At 41.5% G+C, this 17,327-nt stretch overlaps 1 protein-coding gene across 7 annotated transcripts in view; it reads right to left on the bottom strand.

Moving 5' to 3' along the window:
• Nucleotides 1-17,327, bottom strand: part of Dennd1a (DENN domain containing 1A) — a 488,183-nt gene that overhangs the window by 214,859 nt on the left and 255,997 nt on the right. For all 7 annotated transcript variants that reach the window (XM_051166832.1, XM_051166835.1, XM_051166833.1 and 4 more), the window contains one exon: nt 8,261-8,371. In XM_051166832.1, coding sequence (XP_051022789.1) covers nt 8,261-8,371 — 111 coding nt within the window. The remainder of the gene's footprint in view (nt 1-8,260; nt 8,372-17,327) is intronic.

The raw sequence follows: 17,327 nt of genomic DNA, 5'->3' as shown, positions 1-17,327 counted from the left end.
CAAGAATATATAAACTTATTCTACAAATTGCCCCTATTGTTCAAATAATAAAATTCTAGGCATGTTTTAATGAAATGCCTTAAAAAAAAAAAAAATCACACCTCTGGATCTATTATCACCCATGAGCCCTGAGTCACATGGTGGGTTGCCCTGGCCTTCACAGTGTTTTGAGAAGTTGGATAGATTATGCTTAGTGATGCCCTTCTCTAGACTGGCCAAGGCCACCACCAAGACTTTCTCAAAGAAATTTTTCATGACTGTCTTCTAAACAAACATATATAGTCTCTATATATAGTTCTAAGTGAAGATGAGCCTGTGCTATACAACCAACACCATCAACAAATTAATATTATTTCTTCCAGGAAAGAACAGTGTGTTCCATGGTCCCAAATCTGGCTCCATATCAATCAATAGGAACTCCTGAAAAAAAGAAAAATCCTGGGTTCTGAACTAGACTTTTTGGACCAAAGTGCTTGGAGATGCTGTCTGTGGACCTGCATTTTTGCATGCTTTCTGGGTGTTTCTAACAGCATTTGGGAATTGCTAACATTCTGAATGCTGTCTAGTTCAAAGCAGGTGTTCAGTGTATGTTCAAACTACAGAAGAAGAAGAAGAAGCTGTGGTGGAGGATAGAAATCAGTGTGGCTACTGGGGAGGGCTGAGGCTGTAGCAGAGGATCACAGATTCTATTACTAACACACGGCATTATATTGCAGTCCCCTCAACATCACAGGGCTCTCTCTGCTACAGTTACAGCTCAAGGTGTCCAGGAGAAAACCAACTTACACATAATTAAATGAATACAGTTAAAAAAGCAGTTAATTATATTTATGTTGAAGAAAACACACATAAATAAAACATAGCAATCTTGTTTCCTACTTCCTATCAGTGGAGGGTTCTTTCATTTGTTTTTAACAGTTTTTCATATTCTCTGAGCCACAATAAAATTTTATGTAATGGAGATTAGAGAGGCTACACCACTTGCAAGTTTGGCTGCTAAGTCTGTATTTCATGCCACTTCATTACATTTTCTTAAGGATTTCCCTCCCGTTCACCAAAAGGATTAGCTTGCTTCTTACTTCTTAGGTTGTCAGTGTGACTAGGTTAATCTCAACCCCACCTCCTCTCTCAACATATAAAAGATGAACAAACAAAATGTTCGATTTATTTTATTTTTTAAATAGAACACTAAATTTAGTCTGAGACTTCACTGTTTGGGAAGTTTCCAGTTACAAGGTCTTGGCTTCCCTTGAGCACAGTTTGAAACAAAATAATGCAGTTTGTTCCTACGGCTGGAACATGCAGAGTGGAGTGTGCAGGCAAAGAGGCCCTGGCTCCAGTCCAGAGTTTCAAAACCTCCTTAAACTGCCACTCTCTTCTTTGCTTTAAGGGCTACAGATAAACAAACAGGATTAGTTTGTTCTAGTGCAGAAGAAGCAAGGAAGCTCTGCACATGCTGGTAAGATGCGTGGCCACTGCCTGGGCTGACACGGCCATGCTTAGGTGGAGTTCCTCCAAAAAGAAGTGAAAATTAACACAAATCTGAAAATCTGCCTCAGCTACAAACTGTCCTTTCTCAGGTCACCAGAGCAGATGGTGTGCTCAGACAATGGATTGCTGTCTGCGTGAGTGAGTGTGATGGGACAGGCAAGCTTGGGAAAGGATCCAGGACTTCTCTTCAACACTGAAACATCTACAAAGGCCAGGCTGGGGGTGCTGGCAAGAAGACACAATTATCACCTACTACTTGTTCAGGGCACCAATACACAGGCTCTGCCTAAGTCTCTGGGAAAAATGTATGTTTGTCTAGCTAGGAAGAAATTGAGAAATTGCTTTATGTTAGTTTTTTTCTTTTCTTTCATTTTTCTTTTTCTTTTTCTTTCTTTCTTTCTTTCTTTCTTTCTTTCTTTCTTTCTTTTTTTTTTTTTGGTTTTTCAAGACAGGGTCTCTCTGTGTAGCCTTGGCTGTGATGGACTCTCTTTATAGACCAGGCTGGCCTTGAACTCACAGTGATCCAACTGCCTCTGCCTCCCGAGTGCTGGGATTAAAGGTGTGCGCCACCATGGCCAGCTTAGTTTTTTTTTTTTTTTTCTTTTTTGAAATGAGGTACCATCAGAAAAATATTAATTCTTCTCATAGTTACGTGATCCATATAAATAATTGTTGTGTTGAAGCTCAATTACATAATGGCTTTGCCACCAATCATGCGTCCTTCTTAAGTATTTGTTTAAACCCATCCTCTGGCTAGACTAAATAAAATCCTTAGTAAAGGAATATGCCTATTTATCAATTAACCAGAAGTCTTAGGTTTGGAAATTTTTCTAGCACCTCCAATTTTAGAAAGGGGGCAGTTAGACAGGAAGATGGGAGGAAGTGCAGCCCATGACCCCTAAAGCCACTGCACTGGTCAGGGTCGTATCAGAGCTTTGATCAAGGTAACTAGGTAGAGCGGGCAGATGTGGAGTCTAACAGTGTACGGACAGTGATACAGGAAGGGAGGGACCTTGGCCAAGAGAGGGAGGTATGCATCCCTGGTGCCCAGAAATCATGAAATCGGTGAAAAGCTTTGCTGTATGCACATGAAGACAGCACCAGGCACTTAGACCTAAGGTCAATGGAATCATGCCAACAATGTTTCTGAGTATACAGGGGTCATGAGGAACTCATGACAAGTGTAGAGTTACCTGGGAGGCAGTATGGGGTAGCTAAACGGGACTAGAACCAAAAGAAACGAGTTTTAATTCCACCTCTTCAGCTCATCTTCTGACAGTGCATTTTTCGTTGCTAATATTTTTATATGCAAAAGGAGAATAAAACCAAGTAGCTCCTGAGGTTGCCACAAAAGCTAAAGAGAATATGATAATCATATATTATACATACACACACACACACACACACACACACACACACACACACACACACACTCACGCACGCAAATATGCCTGTGGATATATAAGCATTAACAAGAATGTATGTTACACAGCACCTAACAGACAATAGTGTATGGTTCAGAAAAGACTCTTAAGGAGGTGGTGGAAAACTAAAGGCCTGTCTTACTTAGTACTGAGTGTGGGTCTACATGAAAGTGGTCTAGACATTCAGTCTGCAGATGCCATCTGGAACCTTCTCTGGTAGTCCTGGAGCTACATAAAACTTCTCATTACTATGTAGTCTGGCCTGATTCTTCATTCAGATCAGCACCACCAGCTCAACCAGTCACCCCATCCACCAACTCTTGTCATTTTGGCTTTTTATGAGAGTTTCCTAATTTTCTTGGTGGGATGGATGCACCTAACAACTTTTCTCTGGCTCTAGTGGAGGCTCCTGTACCAAAGGGTCCCAATGAATATAACTGGTGGCAAAGGTAAGAATTCTGAAGGGGCTGAGGTTCCCTTATGTGCATAGCTTTCTAGAAGATTCCTTCAACACAGAGCATCATGATCTATTTTCTCACACTCTGTCTCTTCCTTTCTCTCTGACTAATACATTGACTTCAAACAAGTTTGTTTTTTGTTTTTTGTTTTTTTTTTTTTTAACCTTTCCAAATGAACAGGTTTCTCTGTAAAATAGAAATAATTCTTAATACTTGGAGTGATACTGGTATTACAAGGTAACATTTCTAAAATGTTTCTATCTTTGATATACTAGCTATCCACAGTATTTCCAAGCAATGAGTTAAACTTGGATGTAAAAATATAGGAGAAAAATGGGATCTTTGTGTTCCAAGAAATCAGAGAACAAGATTTAGCTAAGCCTTCCCTATTTATCATTTATAAAGGAAAACAATCAATAAACATTAACTGAGCAAAGAGAACAAAAAACCTACATTTGTCTTATACAGAATATCACAACGTTATTGACCGGGACACCCTGGGATACGTGTTATCTGACTCTGAGCTAAGCAGTGTTGGTTTGTCTCCAGACACAGTCTGTTTTACAGACACTGTCCTCTGGAGTATACTGTAGCCTTTATCTTTCAGATCCTCAATAGCTCTGAGGAGCTGTAAGCTATATCTTATCAGGCAAACTAGAGAACATATGGTTTTTGAAGGTACTATAGCCACATCAGACTCTTCCATGAGAGTCCTCAGAACACCTCAGGCTGAAAGAGCCTTCACATCTGCCTCATCTATGAGATGAGTAAAAGCTATGCTGGATGAAGTTAGAGGCAGCAATGGGAACAAATCTTGAATCTGGAGAGAACCAAAGGCTTGAACCCAATTCCTGTCTACTCAGCTCCTTCTACCGAGTGCCTTCTGGTTGGGAGCAGAACTCCATATCACAGAAAGAGGGTAGTTTCATCACCAATCAGAGCTCAGACCGCAGCTGCAGTCGGCTATCTGTAAACAGACAAAAACTACAACTCTCCCCTCAAAAATGTAAAAAGAATGCGCATTTGAAACTCAGCAAGAGCCTGCTTCATGATTCTCCTTCCTCTTTATTCAATCACACAGCACAGAATTAATCTTCTTGTCTAAGTAATTGTTTCTTGGTATTGATTTGAAACACCAAAATCTGAGCTCTCCTCAAAGCATTTATTTATGTATTATAAACATGTACACATGCTACATAGCAGACCATGTTCTAAGATTTTACAAGTTTTAGCTCATTTTTATTTTACTAACAAGAGGTCAATAGTGGCTCAGTCAAGAGCTGTGTCAGTAAAATGGTGAGGAATGAACAAGAGCAGAAGGACTAGACAGGAAACAGATGACTTTTGAGGAATTTTGTTCTAAAGGGAAGAAGATAAAAGGGGTAAAGGGAAGAATAGAAATGGGATGGAATGGATGTGGCACACAGAGAGTTGTCTTTTTAAAAGTTAACACTTATTTATGTGTGTGCAGGCATGCATATGTACACGTGGAGGTCAGAGCACAACCTGCAGTTGTAGGTTTTTTTTCCTTCCACTGCCACTACGTGGGTCTCGGAAACTGAACTCAGGTTCTTAGCCTTTACCTTTGGAGCCACTCTCTGGCCCATGCTTTGTGGTTAAGGTTTGGGAGTCACTGTATCATGTTGGTGTGTGCTTTGGAAAGCTCCAGCAAAAGAGGAGAAACAAATACTGGGCAGAACTAAGCTCCTGATTTTCCGCTGGAGCACTTTCCGAGGTGGCCTGGAGGCAGAAGGAGGCACTAAGAAGCACCTTTTCAACAAGGCACTTCGCATGTCAGGTCATGATCCCTTCCTCACTGCTCTCCACACTCTTCTACTCTCCCCTCCTGGGCACTTCTTGGTAGCTCCTAGGCTGACTAGAGTCTCCTTTATTCAAACCCAAGCTTCAGGAAATCAGCAATTTTTGTCTGTTTTTTTTTTTTTTTTTTATGCTGACCCCTAAAACACACTGTGGGACAAAGTCATCTGGATATGCAGAGTGACTGGTTATAGAGAGGATGAACAGTTCACCTACAAGAGTGGGCACAGTATAGACAGCAGACCTCAGGTGTTGACAGGTGTAATGAGGCAGCTGCACACTCTTCTGGCTTCTATTAGATAGGTATAGAATTCTGGGTTAGAAGTTTGAGATATAGCATCATTATCTTTTCATTTCTAGAGTTGTAAAATCATTGTTTCTTTTTTTCTTGTTTCAGGTACAGGTAATTTTGTCTCTATCCCTTGGACTTGGCATCTTCCTTTTCTGACAAAACTTTTTGAAACAGATACATATATCAAAATAAGTACATCGCCAGGAGGTAATGGTGCACACCTTTAATCCCAGTAGAGGCAGGTGGATCTCTGAGTTTGAGGCCAGCCTGGTCTACGGAGTGAGTTCCAGGACAGCCAGGGCTACACAGAGAAACACGGTTTCAAAACAAAGAAAGAAAGAAAAAAGTACATCATACAAATAAATTTTAAGCAACAACAACAAAAATACCTAAGACACCAAAACCTGTCACTTAACTCAGGGATTAGGAATCTAATAGTGACAAGGCCCAGTGTGGCCTGCTGTCACTCTTGTACCCAAAGCATTGTTGGAAGTCAATCTTTGCCATTGGTTTATCTACCATAAATGAGAAAGTTGCAATGATGGCCACATGGCCTCCAACACAGTATTCAGTGCTTGATGTTCTGAGAAGACACTGCTGGACCCCAATCCAGGTGAGGACTGAAAGTGGACCAAATGCACCTCATTGATGGAGGGGTTTCACAGAATGCTGACTTCATTCACATTTAAACTTTAATTCATTAAAAATTTTATCTCGCATTGAGTAAAACAGATACTGTGTTCTTTTCCTTCCACAGGTGGACAGCTAATGCTGAAATGCCTGCCTGGTTTTGACAGACAGTTCAGTGCCTCCTTTATTATTTATAGGGATGTGGCTGTCCTCTTGCTAGTTCCTACTCATGCTTCTGTTGTTGATGGTTCATCAAGTGGCCATGAGAAAAGACACCATAAAAAGAAATTGGAGGTAACCTGACAAGACGAAGATTAAACTTGCCCCAAGGAAGTCAATGGCCCTAATCAGCAGAAAGTGGCCTAAAAAGATCTCAATGCCCACTAACCTATGTCTCTCCTATCTGGTGTTAGGGTGTTGGAGGGAACTAGGATGGAGAAGGATGGTAGATCTAAGAACCCAAATAAAGCTGATAAAAAAAATACACCTACCAAGCAATTTCAGTAAATTACTACCAGTGACTAGATAAAAATCATTATCAATATTACTATAAAGTGATTTCAACTTTCTGGAGTGTTTGCTTGAGAACTTTCATAATAAGATTATTAACCAGCTGGTGTGGTGGTACATGCCTATAATCCCAGCACTTGGGAGGCAGAGGCAGGCAGATCTCTGTGAGTCTGAGGCCAGCCTGGTCTACAAAGCAAGTCCAGGACAGCCAGGGTTACACAGAGAAACCCTGTCTCAAAAATATAAATATATATTAACTATTGTTATCAGATGAAGAAATTAAAATATAAATAAGAAAAAACTATGTTAAACATACAGCGAAAGTTATTAATACAATACATGAAGAACTCACTCTAACTTAGGAAAAAAACTGTCTGCGCTTGGTGGCTCACAGTTGAAACCCAGGCTGAAGTAGGAGGTCTGCCAGCATGAGTTTGAGGCCAGCTTGGGCTTCATAGTGAGTTCAAGGCCAGTCTGTTTTATAAAGCAAAAACTCTCTCTCAAACAGACAAAAACAGGGTTTGAGAGATGGCTTAGTTGGTAAAGCACTGCCATGTACGTGTGAGGACTAGTGTTCAGATCTCCTGATCTTACATAAAAAAATCTGGGTGGGGTGGTGGCTCACCAGTCATCTCAGTAGGCAGGAAGATAAGACAGGGAATACCTGGCTAAACATCCAATGCCTGGTCTCAATATATAAAGTAGAGGAGGCCACCTGGCATCAACCTTGGGCCTCTATATGCACACAAATGCATTGGTACCCACATACACACATTCACTTCCAAACATGAAAACACACACACACACACACACACACACACACATACACACACCACTTAGTTTAAAAAAACCTACAAAACAACAAGCTATCTAAGGTAAATGGGAAAAGATATTAACAAAATACATATAGGAAATAAACTCACAAAAAATAGTTACCTCTAACCAAAGATATCAAAGTTAAACCTTAATATCATTTTAAACCTATTTTTATTGCAAGATTAAATTGTAGCACAGGCACACAGACAATACATACAAAGACAGACAATTTTAGCAAAGGCTGTAGTGAAAGTGGTTCACTTGTATACAGATGACAACATTCATTGCACAGGCCCAGCCTTCTGGGGAAACAATCTGGCGCCCCAAATTCCTGTGCTTATCATAGCCTTTGACTAGAGGTCCCACTCCTTAGCATATTTATTATTTACAAAGTCCCCATATATATGTGGACTGTTTCAATTAAAGGGAGCTATCTCAAAGATGTTTGCTGCAGTATCACCCACTACAGGACTTCTCTATGAACAAGCTAAATGACTACTAAGAGAAGAAAACTACCAAGAGAAGTAAATCATGACCACATTGCTACAATGGAATACACTACCAACATTTTAAAGAAATGACAAAAAATAAGGTTCTGTGGAGATAGGCAGAAAACTATTTATAATTGATCATGAGACCGTAAGAATAAATGAAATGGGCTTTGACACTGTAAAGGGACATGAATAATTAATGACGATGATGTATTACCATATGAGGGGAATGTGGCTGATTCGTTTTCCTAAAGTTTTCTTTAATCTTGCCGATACATCTTTCAATTAAAATTAGAAGGCTGCAAAGCCGTCTCGGGACGGCCTACTCACAGTGCTGAGCTTGCTGCCGACGATGAGGACCCGGCGCTCGTGCAGCATGCTGGCGTACAGATGCAGCATGTTGCTCACGTCCACAGCCACAAAGTATTCTGTCAGATTTCTCTAGGAGAAAGAAGAAAGCAAGGCTTGTGGCTCATTTTGTTTGTTCTTATTACGAAGAGTATCTCATAAAAGCGGGAGAACGAGCAGTAATCAGGAGGCATGTGCTCTTCCTCTGTCGTCCTCTGTCTACCTGGGAGCCCAGCTCTACTCATGTATGAAATCATGAAATGCAAAGTTCAGAGAGGCCTTGGAGATGAGCAGCCTGAGCAACTGCATCTTTGTGTGGTGATTATGGGTTACAACTCGAGGTCGTACATAGCACTGTGTTTGTTTTTCATGTTGCTCCAAAGGATGAGAAGCACAGAAACTCTGCAATCTCAAAAATGAGGAGACCAAGGCTAAGGTAGATTCTCTAAGATCATATGGTCTAATAAGCAGTGAAGACAGGACTCTGCCCTGATCTTTGGACCCTAGGTTGTAGAACTTTTCCAATTTCCTGTGCCATGCAACCTAGCAAAAGAAAGTGTCATGCTTCAAGAACAGGGCCCATTTCTACCCAATAGATCCTAGCACAAAGGCAGGTATTGCCCGTTCTGTTCTTACTGTTGGTATCCATAGAATACACTCTCCAAATAGGCTCTGCTAGAATTAAAGCCATTTCAAAACTTACAACTCCCAAGCATTTCACTCAAAAAGGGAGGGGGGAAGATGAAGACAAACAGTTGTGACAATAGAGTTTTAACCAGCTTTGTTTTCCCCCTGTAACCTGGGTTTTATTCCTTTAATTAGCATTATGGACTAGAACTCTTCGGATTTAAACAGGGAAATGGAGAACATTTCATTTCTACAGTCCTTTCTGAATCTATCAGACATTAATAATACACGTGGCTATGCTAATCTCTCAATGTTGCAGGGTTTCAATGCTGCACAATATAATTCTTAAGAAATGAAAGGAGAGAAGGAATGCTGTTACCATGAATGGCAGTTTATCATGATTAAAGATCTACAACCCACAGTTTAAGTAAAGCAGTAGATTTTATATGCAAAATAGCATAAAGTGCTTTTCAATATTATGGTTGAGGATAAGAATGGGCACTTATCTCGTGATTTATTACTGTATGACCAGAGAAATAGGCTAAACACCAAACTGCACAGATAAAGAGCAAGAGGATTGATAGATAGCTCTGTACAGTGACTACACCCTTACACTGTCCCTGCCAGAGATTGTTCATTTACTATCTACCATGATGAGGCTTTACACAGGTCACCTTGCTTAACCTTAAACCATTCCTTGTACTAGATGTCACTTTCTGTATGAAAAGTTGTAAAGCAGAGACACAGAAAAGTGATGTAATGTGACAAGGGTCACATGATAAGTAAACAATAGAAAACTCAGTCTAGGGTTTAAATATATAACACTGTAAGGTATACATTAAAATATCATATTCAAAAAATATTGAGTGAATAGGGAAAACAAGAGGAAATATATGTGCAAAGAAAGGGGACTCTTCCCCTCCTGGAAATTGTTGCCCTATTTATAGAGAAATCCTTACATGCCAGGCCATGTGTGCTTTATCTATGTTTCTTTTTATTCCTCCTAACAACCTTTAGGTAGGCATTACTGTGTCTCCATGGAGAAACTAAAGCTTAGAAAGCCTTAGTTACTTTTAAAGATCACCCAGTTAGAAATGACAGAGCCAAGAGCAGGTCTTTTCCATCTAAAGCTTATCTGTTAACCATCATACCAGCTTGCCTCCTAACAAACTCCACGAAAAAATAAAATAAAATAAAATAAAATAAAATAAAATAAAATGAGCACTGAAGGCGGATGAAGCCGGGCAGGAAGCATTTCTCTGCCCAGTGGACTGAGGAGCGCTGAGTTAATGATGTCAGGGTGGGGTTTGTTCCCGAGACAGTGACACGGCAGAGCAGTTTTCACAAACAAAAATACAAGGCCCTCAGCTGAGCATTTCGGAGAGAGCTTAAATGCTGATGAATTATATGGATTTTTCTTTTAGAAGAGGATAGAAGTAACAAGAAAATAGAAATGAGGAGCTTAAAGAAGGCCAGAAAGCCCATTAGCACTTTTGACAGATCCAAAGATAACTCTGAAGCCACCAAAACGTGGCCTCAAGAGTCTGCCAAGAAGCTTCACGCTGAGGAGAAATATGTTACACAGCTTGCCGTCCAAATAGGGAGACACAGCGTCAGAGACAAATCCTGTGCCTTATTTTGGTGGGAGGAAAAAAAATCACAAGGCTACTTTTGTGGACAGGGAAGGGCATGCTTCTGAAATATAAACATCACTCGACTGAGGCAGGACCCCATTCCCAGTCAAGATTGGAGGGACTCAGGTGCTTGGTCCAAAACTCTACACAGGTATGTTAAAAATATGTAACATTTAGCCAAATTCTTTCTAAACTGTCATGTACTTTTTTTGGTATTTCTCATCCCATCTGTGCTGATCACCAAGATATTTGTGTCTAAACAGAAGCTGTCTCTCTTATCTGCTTCCTCCCCTGCCTCTTTCCTTCTGGGATGCCACCCGTCAGAGTGGGAGGGAGTGCCAACAGCCCCTACCCAGGAACTTCTTAGACGGGGAGCACTTGCAGGGCAGAGGGGACCCTGGCTCACTCTTAGTTCTCGCCAAGCTTTGGCTCAGAGAAAGCCCCTTGGAGACAGGGATCCCCCTCTTGCTGTTAAGTGCCCAATAGCTTGAGCACCACGGTAAACCTCAATGTCTCAAACTTGCCCTGCCATTTCCCACCCACCAGGCCTTTACTTCCTTCCAGAATACTCTAATTCTCTGCTCTAAACATTTCCATTTATTTGACAAGATCAGCCCTTGTGTCACCTCCTCCTGGAAGGGTTCCTGGACTCCTTTGCCAAATGCTCCTTTGTGTTTCCATGGCAATTTGTCTGTATGTTACAGTAACTTAGGTCTAAAGTACGTTTTCCTCCTAGGCTGAGGACCTTTGCGCAAATTACAAATCCCAATATCTAGCAGTTTATTGAAATAATAAATCTATGTGTAGAGGAAACATGTGTCTGAAGACTACCTGCCCCTTGGCTGTGGTGTGAGCTGGGGCATAGGAGAGTGGTCTAGCAGGAAGAAAAAGGCACTTGACAGAAAAATGGACTGTGAACCAGATGAGGTGACCAATTACTCAGTGCTGGTGAAGGGGCCACAGAAAAAAAAGACAGGATCACATTTGTGTTTCAAAAAGATCTCTTTAAAGCTGAAGAGATAGCTCAGCAGTTAAGAGCACTAGCTACTCTTTCACAGGACCTGGGTTCAATTCCCAGCACCCACAATTCCCTGTGACTCCAGTTGCAGGGGATCTGACACCCACTTCTGGCCTCTGTTGACACCATGTACACACATGGTGCACAGACATATACGCAGGCAAAGCAGCTCCACACATAAAACAAAGATTTTAAAAAAGATCTCCCCGAAGCCAGGCACGGTGCATGTGCCTGTAATCCCAGCCCTTTGGGAGGCAGAGGCAGGCAATCTCTGTAAGTTTGAGGCTAGCCTGGACTACAAAGCGAGTCTTGGATAGCCAAGGCTACCCAGAGAAACCCTGTCTTGAAAAAACAAAACAAAAACAAAACAAAACAACAACCAAACAAAACAAAACCCAAAAACCAAAACCCAAAGCAAAAACCTTCCCAGAGCCTAAGGCAGACAGAAAGAAGGCAAATGGGAGGACCTACTAACTCCTTAACTGGTCACCACCACATTCCAGAGGGGGAAAGAATCCAAATGTGTAAACAATTTACAAGAAAGCTTTAGGTATACATGTGAGAAACTCTTAAGCACGAGACTTGACAGAGAACTAGGCTTGGGAAGGGGAGGAAGAAAGGCTCTTTGGCCCTATGGCCTCCACAATTCCATGGTTCTGTGCACTACACCTTCTATTTGTCCAAACATTTCAGTGTGTCAACCCTCCTTCTAAACAACCACCATTCCTGTCAAACATGACATTTCTGCTTCCTGTTCCTCAGCTTGGTACTTTGAACCATTGCAACCCCATCACAGCTAAGCTCGAGTACCTGCACCTTCATCCTCTGACAGTTACTACCAGGTAATTTACCTGCCAGGAAAGGAGAATCTTGCTTGGAGAACTCTTTCCTGGGCTCTGGGCTCTGGTCTTAATTTATTTAGTGTCAGTGTTTCTAAGCTTAAGGAGATGTCTTTCCTTGTTTGAACTTCATTATATACTGTCCACCTTACTCATTCCCTGTAGGGCTAGACAGCTGGGATATGAAGGTGCCCGAATTCCCAGTCTGGCCAGAACTCAGATCCAAGGGGGGTGGGGGCAGGGGGGTGGAGAATCCAGACAGTGTCATGTGGAAGCTGAATTTCAGAGGAGGTATGCGCAGTAAGTCCTTGAACCCTTAGCCTCTATTCCTCATTTGTACAAAAAGAAGTTAGTGAAGGTCTCAATCCAGACAAGAAGGGGAGCCACACCCGGCAAGCCCCATGCTCCTGGGGAGCACCTTCCCATTGCTGTTCCTTCCTTGCTCTCTGTTAGCTCTGGCACCAGCAGAGGTGGCTGGGGACTTCACACTCACTGTGATCCATGCCTGAGGTTATGAAACAGGTGGAGGTGGGGGTGGGGTTGGAGTGGGTTGGGCCCAGGGGGAGATATCATGTGGCTTAGAGAGAAAGCATCTTAGATTTAATACCATAGGGAAATGAGATAATCCTCAAGCCAAAGAACTGACTCTGAGCTGGGTACTCCTTGGAGCCTTCAAAGCAGATGCTAGTCTGCCCCAGCCTGTCATTTGATTAGTCTCTGAGAGTCTCCACCACGACACAGGAATAAAGACTCACTGTGCCCACTCTCAAGGCAGCTTTCTAGGCCAGAGGCTTGGTTTTATAAACAGGTCTCTGGTCCTAATACAACTCTTGCTCAGATAGTTTACAACATGACTTTTCTTTAAAGAGTGGCAGGGTCTTGCTAAATGGCCCAGACTTGTGCCCAGAGCTTGAGCTTCAGCGTCCTCTTGACTGAGTGCTCTGAGCAGCAGAGAGGCCAGGCAGGCTGTGCCATTAGGCCTAACTTTTATAATATAAAAACAGTTTAAGCCCTTAAGTGATATTTTAAAAAATAATTTAAGTTACCTTAGTGGCATCAGATTCTTTAAAGAGAATTTCAAATTTGGGGTTCTAAAATAATCTGCCCAAGGGGAAAAAATGCACAAACTCATTTGAGCAGTCAAATGAGAGAAGCATATTATAGGAAAGAAAGCAGAGTTACCCAAGGTCAGCTTTATCCCTCTGTGTAAAGGGGAAGACCATTAGAGTAAACAATTATCTGACAACTCGGAGGAGCAATCTCAGTACTCGATAATAGGTCCTCTTCTGCCATCTCAACTTTGTTTATTTGTGAAAGTCATGATGACTTCATAAATCTTTTCTATACCATGGTGCATCTTTTGACAAAGTAGAGTCTGGGCAATGTCGCACATAACTATCCAGCTAAACACTTTCCTCGCATCATTAACTACTTGGTATGACACTGACCAGATAATTAAGACAGGTTTGTTTAATATTTCAAATTAAGGCCTATATGATTACCCATTAATCAAAAGTAAACTTCAAAACCTGGGTATAAAACAAAGTATCTTTTATGCAGCCAGCTTACAATGTAATTATTACTACACATCTGCCCATGATCTGTGACTTTTTCTTAAATGCAGGTCACCTGTTTAAAATTTATAAAGATTTATGCTCATTTAATTACTGACTGCATAAAATTTACTCCTACATGTGTTATCTTGATAGACACAGAAAACCCTGATGAGCAATTACATAGTAATCATTTTTCAGGAAAAAGCAAAAAATTATTTTTACAAAGAAATAGGAGAAATAATGAGAATTAACTTCAACAAGAGGCTGAAAGTGGAAAGAATTAATTTTCCACGTTTGCTTTTCATTAACAACTTGTAGACAAATTGGCCCAAAAGCCAGCTGTAAGGAGCTGTTCTTTTCCCTCTCTCAGGGTCAGGTGCTTTATTAGTTCATTCACTCATCCAACCAGCCAGTCAGTTGGCCAATAATAACATATAGTCTAGCATCTACAAGCTCCAGGTACTAATCCTCCATTCTTAAAGGACAAGTGGCATTAACCAGCTCTCCATGCAGGTAATCATATTGCTTACACTAATGATTTCTTAGGGAAGTACAGGTGGGACTGGAACCTGGACCTAGAAGCATCTCCACACTGGGATTAGACTCATCCAGGTATGAATTCTGATTTTTGCACTCAGAGATTGGATAAGTGAATGAACTTAAAACTCTGGGTTTCCCTTCTTTTTCAAAGGGGCTAACAACCACATCATTGGCTAAGGTAAGAGCTTAGGAAGTAACAAGCAGTGCCTGGCCTGAGCCACAGTGGGCATTAAACAAGTACTCGCTCTTCCTTCTCTGCTTACATTAACCCTTCTCTGATGTCAGAAAAACAACATTTTTAGGTTCCATGTCCCAAAGGCTACGTGCCCTTCAGTAGCTTACTTTCTTAAATTTAGATGGTCCTTTAGCAGAGACTAAAAGATCCTTTTGTGAAGGTTCTGCCTGCAGAGCCCTCTTCTATGGCAAGCACTGGGCACCCACACTCTATTCACCACACTAGTGATGACAGGTGCTACCAAGAGCCTTTTGTGGCTCTATGAAAGACATATCCCATGAGAGGGATGGCATTAATTTGTAAACCAAGAATGTCAGCTAACATTCAGGAAAGACAAGCCTTGTGTTCCTCAGCTCACAGTCAGACTGAGACCTCAAGGAGATGAAACTAGAGTCTCCAGGAAACTAGGACAAGGAGAAAAAGAAAGTGATGGTGGCACTCAGCACTGTCCTTGGGATTAACATTTAAGACTTCTGCTCTGCATGCTTCCCTTTATTAGATAAGAATGCTGAGGTTCCAAGAAGACAAGAAGCCAAAAAGCCCAGGCTGGTGGAGCCCCGTGTCTGGCTACCTCTGAAACCCATGTTCTGTCTGTGACAGCATACTGTATCACATTAACAAACCTGTGGTTATTGCTTGTTTCAATTTGCAATGCAGCCATTTAGTCATTTAAAATTAATCCGCGAAAAATCACCAAGAGATTAAAATGCAAATTTCAACATGGCTAGATCTCTATAGTGACTTTGTGTCAAACCCACACAAATTGGTCTCACAAAAGTTCAGAGTCTCCTTAGAGGAAAAGCTTCCTTGCTTTGCTGTGTATTTCAGATATAAAATATCATTTCTTTTTTTTCCTCATGAATATCACAAGTCAACCCTAGGGGGGCAAACCTTTGGAACAGAGGTTGCTACACCCCGCTGACCTGCAGACCAAGGCTAGCAAGCACAGCCTATGAGCTCTGGGCTCTGTGCATGTGAAGTGGGGCTCATGGCTACCTCTCACAGCGTAGCTGGCAGGGATTAAAATGGAATGGTATGCATTAGGAGACTGGCAGATTGGTACTACTGTTCTGCTTAAAGACAGACAAGCCTTCTACTGGTTTGCAAAGGGGATTTAGGGGGACAATGGATCATACACAGGGAATTGGTTCATTAGTGGCAAAACCAGCAAAGAAAATCTAAATTTCAAAAATGGTAGGGGCAGAGGAGGTGACATTAACACAGTGCAGCAAAGAGCTAGAGGTGTGTTACAGAAAAGACCATTCAAACAAATGTCTCTAACCTCAGAAGTTATGGGGCTAAGAATTAGAGAATTATAAACAACATAATTACTTTAAAAAACCAAGTTTTTAAGGACATCTTGGCCCTTAAAATAAGAAGATGAGTCAGACCTAAGTAACTACTTTTATCATGTTATTATTTAGCACAGAAGAAACATGACAACCCACCCAGGTGCTTCCTCAAAGAGAAATTCCCAAGTTTCTTTTTTCCTCTGACACCACCCTCCCAGGAAAAGTCAAGTAAAAGCATTTTAAACTTATGAATCCCAAAGAATAGAAAAAGCAAGCAAACAAACAAACCTAGCAATATACAAGACAGACACAGGCAACAAAAAACTACCTGGTGCAAGGTAGCATGAGAGTTGATGGAGGATAAGGAGAAAGCTGGGCACGAAGGCTGAGGTGGATGAGTGGACATGGCAAAAAGCACCCAGCCCAGCTTATACACAGAGCCCAGGAAAGCTCAGGAAGTGGAGTTGCTCAACCTCTAGAGGTTAGAAAAGGGCACAAATGAAAACGAAAGTGATTCATCCCCAAATTTCTTCTCTCCAGTCCCCAACTCAGCTAGCTTCCTGTACCTGTCCAGATGGAGTAAATGTTTTTTTGATTAGGTGCTCTGAACCAAAGGGTCCTGGGGATACCAGGTAAAACTGAGGATGGTCAAAAAGCATTAGTTAGAAAAGGGGACTAACCTAAGATAACCATATCATATGTTGTCATCTCATAATGCTCTCAGCTTTCTTACCACTGTAATAAAACACTCACTTTCCAGGCAGAAGGAAACTGACTAGTCACAAGGAAAAGGTTCTGATGATATGGGCATCTCCACCTCTGCACTCAGTCACAGCAGTCCCAAGTGTTCCTCCTGGGATCAAGCTCTGCTGGTGAGCACAGAAAAGTGACAAGGCATATCTCAGGCAGAGCTCTACAAGAGAGTCACAGGACAGACAAGACCTAGGACTGGAAGGAGCTGGTGTGGTGATGCAGCTGTGCAGCCCTAGCTACAGGAAGCTGAGCTGCGAGAGTTGTGAGCTGTGAGAGCAGGCAGGCTTATGAGCTGGGAGGGTTGCTGGTGTCCACTGACAAGCCTAACATCACAGCAGAGAGAAGAACGAATTTGAATTTTTTTTTTTTTAATTTGGGAATTATAGTCTCATAGACAAGGTAAGAAAACAAAAAAACAATAAGATGGCCAAAGTAGAACATTTGAAAGGATACAAAAATTGTTGAATAAAGTAGAGGTCAGCCTAAAAGAGAAATGTTGAAAATAGGAGAGAAAATGAACATTAGAGGATCAATATAGGGAAAAAAAAAAAGATA

This window comes from Acomys russatus, chromosome 24 (genome assembly GCF_903995435.1).
Source record: "Acomys russatus chromosome 24, mAcoRus1.1, whole genome shotgun sequence".
Lineage (NCBI taxonomy): Eukaryota > Metazoa > Chordata > Mammalia > Rodentia > Muridae > Acomys > Acomys russatus.
The sequence above is the reverse complement of the archived record's forward strand: the minus strand, read 5'-3'. Positions and strand labels throughout refer to the sequence as shown.